The sequence below is a fragment of the Alosa sapidissima genome, chromosome 12 (assembly GCF_018492685.1).
Source record: "Alosa sapidissima isolate fAloSap1 chromosome 12, fAloSap1.pri, whole genome shotgun sequence".
In the NCBI taxonomy this organism is placed as follows: domain Eukaryota; kingdom Metazoa; phylum Chordata; class Actinopteri; order Clupeiformes; family Clupeidae; genus Alosa; species Alosa sapidissima.
The window spans coordinates 33,650,174-33,660,173 of record NC_055968.1 but is presented as its reverse complement, the minus strand read 5'-3'; the positions used below and the strand labels follow the sequence as shown (position 1 = coordinate 33,660,173).

At 41.8% G+C, this 10,000-nt stretch overlaps 2 protein-coding genes across 2 annotated transcripts in view; one reads left to right on the top strand and one right to left on the bottom strand.

The window, feature by feature from the left end:
• The window catches only part of gipc3 (GIPC PDZ domain containing family, member 3), an 85,073-nt gene extending 79,217 nt beyond the window's left edge, over positions 1-5,856 (top strand). The window contains exons 7-9 of the mRNA XM_042058174.1: positions 133-242; positions 894-975; positions 5,501-5,856. Of these exons, the coding sequence (XP_041914108.1) occupies positions 133-242; positions 894-975; positions 5,501-5,652 (344 nt within the window). The 3' untranslated portion in view covers positions 5,653-5,856. The remainder of the gene's footprint in view (positions 1-132; positions 243-893; positions 976-5,500) is intronic.
• The window catches only part of tbxa2r (thromboxane A2 receptor), a 33,938-nt gene continuing 24,798 nt past the window's right edge, over positions 861-10,000 (bottom strand). The window contains exon 4 of the transcript XR_006021190.1: positions 861-870. The gene's annotated coding sequence lies outside the window, so the exon portion shown is untranslated. The remainder of the gene's footprint in view (positions 871-10,000) is intronic.

Here is a 10,000-nt window from a genome sequence, read left to right as displayed (position 1 = left end):
TCGGCGTGAAGGCAGTATTATACCGTTTCACCGACACATGACTAGAATGGTAAAAGCTGATTGGCTCTACACATCAGCACTGCTGGCCATCAGCAGTCATCCAGACTGACACTTCCTGTTTACCCTCCCCAGACATGATTGGCCAGAGGACCCGGGCACCCAAATCCAGCGAGGGGAAGATGGTGAGCGGACGAGAGACGCTACGTCTGCGCTCGAAAGGCGGAGCCACCGTACAGGAAGTGGTAAGTTGATTGAACAGGAAAGGAAGAAGAGAGCTGACTGAACAGGAAGTAGAGACATGACTAGACAGGAAGCAGGGACATGACTGGACACATAGATATTAGGACCCTAGATACTGAATTGGCCTCCAGAACGTATGTCAATAGCGCCGCCATCTTGCTGGGGGCAACAATCGAGCGGTAAATCATTGAAGTGTTGCCCATTGACAGTAAGGTGTTACCCCCAGCAATATGGCGACCAGGTTGGTGTATGTAACCTACAGTAATAGAACTCGACAGACAATGCGGTATCTAGGTTTCTGATATCTATGACTGGACAGGAAGTAGAGATCTGACTGAACAGGAAGTAGAGATCTGGCTGGACAGGAAGCAGAGAGTTGGCTGAAGTAGAGAGTGGATTTGAGGCTGTTGTCTGCAGATGCTGATGACTCAGAGGGACTTACCCACAATGCTCCACAACCTACAAACACAATCACTGTGACTAATGTTCTCAATTCCCCATTTTGCCCTCTATATTCATCCTCTTCTTTCTCTTCTTCACTCTTCACTCTTCACTCTTTTCTCCTCCCCCTCCCCATTCCCTTTCTCCCTCTATCCCTCTCTCCCTCTATCCCCCTCTCCCTCCATCTCTCTCTCTCTCTCTCATTCTCCCAGCCTAATGAGTTTGAAGAGAGGGCCACTAGGAAGGTGGATGATCTTCTGGAGAGCTACATGGGCATCCGTGACCTGGAGCTGGGTAAGCAGACAGCAAGTGTACGCAGCATGTGGACGGCCTGGTCCCCCTCCACCTCACATGCGTCATGAGCCTCCATGCTGCACAGAAGTCCACACTCTGCACCAGTATGGTGGTGGGTGAGGAGAGATGACCGTAGAGACAGGGCCAGAGCTCAGGGTTTTGAGCTAAATCCGTTCTCACGAGTCACACTTCTGAAGAAGAAAGCTACCGTTAGACACACACACACACACACACACACACACACACACACACACACACACACACACATTGCTGTGACACACAAACACACACAGATAAGTCGGTAACACTTTATAATAACTACACACAATTCATCATTTATTAAGCCTTTGTTACTTATTAGTTAATAGTTTGTTCATCATTAGTAATTTCTTGTTCATACATAATTTATCATAAATAAAGTATTTGTACACACAGTTATAAATGGTTTGTTCATAGTAAATAAGCCTATATCTAAAATATGTTTATGAATTATTGTTCATACTTAATACATTATGCAATAGTATTATTAATATTTACATTATTTAATAGTTGTTACATACACATGCACTAATGATTAGTTAGGGTGAGGATACATATTTTATAAACCACTATCCTCACCCTAACTAATAATTAGTGCATGTGTATGTAACAACTGTTAAATAATGGAAATATTACTTAATCAAAAAACATATTATTGCATCATTTATTAAGTATTAACAATAATGTATAAACATCATTTTGGTAACACTTTATAATAACTACACACAATTCATCATTTATTAAGCCTTTGTTACTTATTAGTTAATGGTTTGTTCATCATTAGTCATTTCTAATTTATCATCAGTAAAGCATTTGTTCACACAGTTACAGTATAAATAGTTTGTTCATAGTAAATAAGCCTATATCTAAAATATGGGTAACACTTTATAATAACTACACACAATTCATCATTTATTAAGCCTTTGTTACTTATTAGTTAATGGTTTGTTCATCATTAGTAATTTCTTGTTCATACATAATTTTAAAGCATTTGTTCACACAGTTATAAATGGTTTGTTCATAGAAAATAAGCCTATCCGAAAAATATGTTTGTAAGTACATGATTTATACTTAATAAATGATGAAACAACCACTTATAAATTAAATCATTTTCCCATTATAAACCAGTTGCAAACTATTACAAAATTACTTTGTTCATCATTTGTAAAGCATTGCTCCTATGTTAATTATCATCAAAACGTATTTGTCCACACAGTTATAAATGGTTTGTTCATAGTAAATAAGCCTATATCTAAAATATGCTGATAGATTACTGTGAATACTTAATAAATGATGCAATAATATTGTGTTGATGAAGTAATATTTAACAGTTGTTACATACACATGCACTAATGATTAGTTAGGGTGATGATACATATTTTATAAAACACTTCCTAATACTATAATTCATGATTAACTCAGGAGTTACAAGAGGTTAGTTAATGATATTTTGTGAGCTTATCTAAAGTGATGCCTTGCAACACATTTTCAAATGAGTTGTAAAGATTACATTCACATTCATTACAGTTTTTTCTGATTGCTTAAGCACATTTTTTGTAACTATGGCTTTTTTTGCAAAACTCTACACACAAATGGCAAAACCTCTCACCCAATCAGCAAAACATTGTAGTTCTCTTGCAAAAGCTAACACACCTTGCTTAACTCTTCACACCTTTGTAAAAATTGTGTTTTCGTATCGTTTTCGTAAACACAAGCCATCACAATAGTAAGCACACAATGTGCCAACAACACACTGATGATATGAATAAAAAACACATCTGGCTTTTGCTTTCTCTGTACACAAGGTAGACTATGTCAGTTTGAGGTCATACTTTTGTCATAGTTCTGTAAACATACAGGGATCCAAACTTCAAGTATTACTGTAGTGTTTACAGTTTTTTCTGATTGCTTAAGCACATTTTTTGTAACTATGGCTTTTTTTGCAAAACTCTACACACAAATGGCAAAACCTCTCACCCAATCAGCAAAACATTGTAGTTCTCTTGCAAAAGCTAACACACCTTGCTTAACTCTTCACACCTTCGTAAAAATGGTGTTTTCGTATCTAACAGTAAACACAAGCCATCACAATAGTAAGCACACAATGTGCCAACAACACACTGATGGTATGAATAAAAAACACATCTGGCTTTTGCTTTCTCTGTGCACAAGGTAGACTATGTCAGTTTGAGGTCATACTTTTGTCATAGTTCTGTAAACATACAGGGATCCCAACTTCAAGTATTAGTGTTTATTTACACACATCAAAACAAACACAAGTGTGTTTTTCCAAGTCAAAACACAAAATAGCATTTCACTGAGACAAAACAAATCAGTCTACATCGGGTCGTCTCTCAAAATTCTGTCTACATCACATGCAATGTCTTAGTCCAAGGCACCGGGAAAAATATATTCTGGAATGCCGTATCCAGGCCTGACATGACAATATCCCCACATGTAGACTGTTTTTTTGTCTGTTTTTTTCTCTTCTCACTCTTCCTGCTCACTCCATTGTACCCATTGTACATTACCTGTGGCTTATTTATAGTGCTTAGGCTGATTGCAAAGTGAACTAATTATCTAAAACAGTTTTCACATGAGAAAGTGTGCCAGAGAGTTGGCAAAATAGTGTAAATAATAGCCATTGTGCCTACAGTTGTGCAAAATGTGTGTTACAAAATTGCAAACTGAGTGCAAAGCAGTGTTTGTGCTTTTAGTTTTGCGAACTCAGTGAGTGGTTTTGCCATTTGTGTGTAGAGTTTTGCAAAAAAAGCCATAGTTACAAAAAATGTGTTTAAGCATTCAGAAAAAACTGTATTTACACACATCAAAACAAACACAAGTGTGTTTTTCCAAGTCAAAACACAAAATAGCATTTCACTGAGACAAAACAAATCAGTCTACATCGGGTCGTCTCTGTCAAAATTCTGTCTACATCACATGCAATGTCCTAGTCCAAGGCACCGGGAAAAATATATTCTGGAATGACGTATCCAGGCCTGACATGACAATATTCCCACATGTAGACTGATTTTTTGTCTGTAAAAGGGCTATTTCTTTCTCTTCTCACTCTTCCTGTTCCCTCCATTGTACCCATTGTACATTACCTGTGGCTTATTTATAGTGCTTAGGCTGATTGCAAAGTGAACTAATCATCTAAAACAGTTTTCACATGAGAAAGTGTGCCAGAGAGTTGGCAAAATAGTGTAAATAATAGCCATTGTGCCTACAGTTGTGCAAAGTGTGTGTTAAAAAATTGCAAACTGAGTGCAAAGCAGTGTTTGTGCTTTTAGTTTTGCGAACTCAGTGAGTGGTTTTGCCATTTGTGTGTAGACTTTTGCAAAAAAAGCCATAGTTACAAAAAATGTGTTTAAGCTTTCAGAAAAAACTGTAATTTAGCAGACAAGTGACTAAATTAAATTGAAGGCCACTGTCTCAACAGTGAAATCCGGGAATTGAACCCCTAACTTTTCAGGTTACTGCATGCTAGTCCAGCACCCTATCCACTACACTACCATGGCCCTGATAGAAACACCTACAACTACAAGAGTTTCTGTTTTCTTCTATTACACACTGTTAATCATGCATTAAACATCTGTAAATTATTATTAAATGATGTATTCCTACATTAATTCTCATCTGTAAATCGTGTTTACACAGTTAAAAAATGGTTTGTTCATAGTAAACATGCATATCTGTTTTATATTTTTGAATTGACTGTTGTAGTACTACTGGGCAGAGGTAGTGTAGTGGATAAGGAGCAGGCTTAGCATGCGGTAACCCATAACGTTGGGGGTTCAAGCCCTGGCATCCACCAATGTGGCCTTGCCCTTTAATTTCATTGACATGTGTGAGTCGCTTTGGGTGAGTAAGTGTCTGCTAAATGAATAAATGCAAATGTAAACTTTATAACTCATTTGTAAATGTGTTGCAAGGCATAAAGCGTCCTCACTTTAGATGAGCTCACAAAATATCATTAACCAACCACTTGTAACTCCTGAGTTAATCATGAATTATAGTATTAGGAAGTGGTTTATAAAATATGTATCCTCACCCTAACTAATCATTAGTGCATGTGAATGTAACAACTGTTAAATAATGGAAATATTACTCCATCAAAAACATATTATTGCATCATTTATTAAGTATTAACAATAATGTATAAACATATTTTAGATATAGATTTATTTACTATGAATAAACCATTAATAACTGTGCGAACACTTGCTTTACTGATGATAAATTATGTATGAACAATAAATTACTAATGATGAACAAACCATTAACTAATAAGTAACAAATGTTTAATAAATGATGAATTGTGTGTAGTTATTATAAAGTGTTACCGATTATCCGTATAACCAAAATGTATCCATATAGCCTAAATGTATAGATTATTCATATAACTCATAAATGTGTAGATTGTTCATATAACCTAAATGTATAATGAGGTTTAAGTTTGTTGGGATGTTCCTGTCCTCTGCAGCCACGACCATTGTAGAGGCGGGAAAAGACAAGAGGAATCCGGACGACTTCGCTGAAGCACTGGACTCCGTCCTTGGTGATTTCGCCTTCCCAGATGTGTTCCTGTTCGACGTGTGGGGTGCTCTTGGAGATGTAAAGAATGGAAGATTCTAGAAGCCAGGAAAACCAGGAAATAATTACACTATTTCAACACTCCAGAAAGCAGAGGACTCTGGGATTGAATCTGTACCTGATCTGAGCTGTATAGGACCATCAGCCGTATAGGAGGCATATATAAGCATTATATGAGCTGTATTGGAGCATATACGAGTTATATATTAGATATATAACCCGCATATGAGCTGTATGAGTCAAATATAAAATAGCGTATATTAGCTGCATTGGTGCGTATATGTCATATATAAGTTACAAATGAGTTATATACAAGTCGACGATCTGTCTTGGTGCATATGTATCCTATATGAGTAGTATGAGTATATATGAGTTGTATTGGTGCGTATGTATCCTATACGAGTCGTATATGAGCTGTGTTGGTGTGTATGAGTCATATATGAGCTGTGTTGGTGTGTATGAGTCATATATGAGCTGTTTGTGAGCCAGATCAAGGTCAGATCCATCCCAGACTCAGCTGCTGACTGGGCCAGCATGACCCCACATGAACCCCAGACTGAATAAAGCCCACGTCACTCTGCCTGCACCCCACACACCCAAGCTCCACGTCACACACACACACAAGCTACACACACACACACAAGGATACAAGACAGTTTATTGTCACATGCATATAGTTACTGGATGTAAGAAATGCAGTGAAATTATGTCTGGTGTCATATGTCTGGGGGGGGGGGGGTAAAAAGTGCAGTAGAAGAGGGGTTTAGTAGATTAAGTGGCAAGGGCTGCATAAAAAAGGTGGGGGAGGATTGGGATTGGGGGGGGGGGGCACCAACAAGGAACACTCAAGAGCAACAGGGGCAAGGAAAAACTCCCTTACTAAGGAAGAAACACACGCAAGCTCCACGTCACACACACACACAAGCTCCACGCCACACACACACACACAAGCTCCACCCCACACACAAGCTCCACACACACACACACACACACACACACACAAGCTCCACGCCACACACACACACACAAGCTCCACGTCACACACACACACAAGCTCCACGCCACACACACACACACACACACACACAAGCTCCACCCCACACACAAGCTCCACACACACACACACACACACAAGCTCCACGCCACACACACATACACACAAGCTCCACCCCACACACACACACACAAGCTCCACCCCACACACAAGCTCCACACACACACACACACACAAGCTCCACGTCACACACACACACACAAGCTCCACGTCACACACACACACAAGCTCCACACACACAAACACACACAAGCTCAACATCACACACACACAAGCTCCATGTCACACACACACACAAGCTCCACGCCACTCTGCCTGCACCACACACAAGCTCCACACACACACACAAGCTCCACATCACACACACACACACACACACACAAGCTCCACATCACACACACACACACAAGCTCCACATCACACACACACAAGCTCGACGCCACACACACACACAAGCTCCACGTCACACACACCCACAAGCTCCACATCACACACACACTCCACGTCACACACACAAGCTCCACGTCACACACACACTCCACGTCACACACACAAGCTCCACATCACACACACACACAAGCTCCACATCACACACACACTCCACGTCACACACACAAGCTCCACGTCACACACACACACAAGCTCCACATCACACACACACTCCACATCACACACACACACTCCACGTCACACACACAAGCTCCACGTCACACACACACACAAGCTCCACGCCACACACACACACAAGCTCCACACACACACACAAGCTCCAAATCACACACGCACAAGCTCCACACACACATACACACAAGCTCCACATCACACACACACGTGCACAAGCTCCACATCACACACACACACAAGCTCCACGTCACACACACACAAGCTCCACGTCACACACACACACACACAAGCTCCACATCATACACACACACAAGCTCCACGTCACACACACACACACAAGCTCCACATCACACACACACACAAGCTCCACGTCACACACACAAGCTCCAAATCACACACGCACAAGCTCCACACACACATACACACAAGCTCCACATCACACACACACGTGCACAAGCTCCACATCACACACACACACAAGCTCCACACACACACACAAGCTCCAAATCACACACGCACAAGCTCCACACACACATACACACAAGCTCCACATCACACACACACGTGCACAAGCTCCACATCACACACACACACAAGCTCCACGTCACACACACACAAGCTCCACGTCACACACACACACACACAAGCTCCACATCACACACACACACAAGCTCCACGTCACACACACACACACAAGCTCCACATCACACACACACACAAGCTCCACGTCACACACACAAGCTCCACATCACACACACACACAAGCTCCACATCACACACACACAAGCTCCATGTCACACACACACACAAGCTCCACACACACACACAAGCTCCACATCACACACACACACACACAAGCTCCACACACACACACAAGCTCCACATCACACACACACAAGCTCCACGCCACACACACACACAAGCTCCACACACACACACACACACAAGCTCCACACACACACACACACACACAAGCTCCACATCACACGCACACACAAGCTCCACACACACACACACACAAGCTCCACATCACACACACACACAAGCTCCACGTCACACACACAAGCTCCACACACACACACACACACACACACAAGCTCCACGTCACACACACACACAAGCTCCACATTACACACACACACAAGCTCCACATTACACACACACACACAAGCTCCACACACACACACACACAAGCTACACATTACACACACACACGCATACTGTATAGATGGGCACGCAGTACCGCAGCAGATGTGTGTTGTCTCTGTGGGCAGGAGCAGCACACACACACACACACACACAGCAGAGGGATATGATGCGTGTCTGCAGACAGTATCCCAAGTGCCTCCCCCTCTCCCCCTCCAAGCATCATTGTTCCATCTGTGCTGTGTATTTGTATGTGTACACACACACACACACACCTCATTGTTCCATCTGTGCTGTGTATTTGTATGTGTACACACACACACACACACACCTCATTGGTCCATCTGTGCTGTGTATTTGTGCAGAGATGGCGATGACAGGAAACATGACTGGTAAAAATCTACCCAGAGTCGCTAAGGTGACATTGACAGAATTATTGTATCAGCATGACTGCATGTAGGACACACACACACACACACACACACATCACACAAACTATTATAAACAATAGAACTTCATATCAGAGATCCATCTCATAACCAGGACTTGCCAAACATTTCAAACATTGCTTTATAACATCTGCTGATGACTAATATCACATAGACACACACACACACATGCTTGTACAGACTCACAAGGGGCCAATGCCCCCTGCTTCTGTGAGTGAGCATACCAAACATTGCTTCCTGTGAGGTCACTTCCTGTGTGCAGTGGGAAACTGTGGGTTTCTCTCAGCATGAACACTGCAGCTCAAATACACCCCCCCCCCCCCCCACACACACACACACACACAGACACACACACTCTTTGCCTGAACAGATGAAGGTCTTCACTTCAATCGATTATGTAGTATGTGTTTACTGATTGCACATAACAACACTTGTTTTACATCGTTAGTGTGTTTATATTACCTTTATTTGTTGTTGTTTTCCTTCAGACACCAGATAGCAGTACATTGTAAATACAGTATATTCCTATTTTCCTTCATGTGAAACTCTCCAGGGGGATCTGAGGGGAATTGCAGCGCATGCATAGTTTCAGTGTGAATGTTAGTTTTGCTGATGCTATTGTGTTTGTATTTGAATGAAGACCTGACGGCATGTGGCACTCTTTCATGTTTATTACCAATTAGTAATAAATGCACCATGAAACTTCTCTGTGTGTGTGTGTGTTTGTACATGTGTGTGTGTATTGTCTGTCTTCGCATCAGTCAGTCTCTGTGTCTGTTTATGTGTGTATGTGTGTGTTCTCTGTCTTTTCATCGATGCAATTTTACTCAACAATAACAATGACAGAAATGAGAAAGCGTGTTTGAGACTGATACAGAACATGTGTGTGTAGTTCAAACTCCTCTTGACTGTATACAAATCTCTCCATGGTCTGGCCCCCACCTACCTGTCTGATCTTCTACACCACCATTCCCCTTCCAGAGCACTACGGTCAGCAGACCAACTGCGGCTGGAAGAACCCAGGGCGAGGCTGAAAACTAGGGGGGACAGAGCCTTTTCAGTGGCAGCCCCTAGACTCTGGAACTGCCCCCCTGCCCCTCCACATCCGTTCAGATCA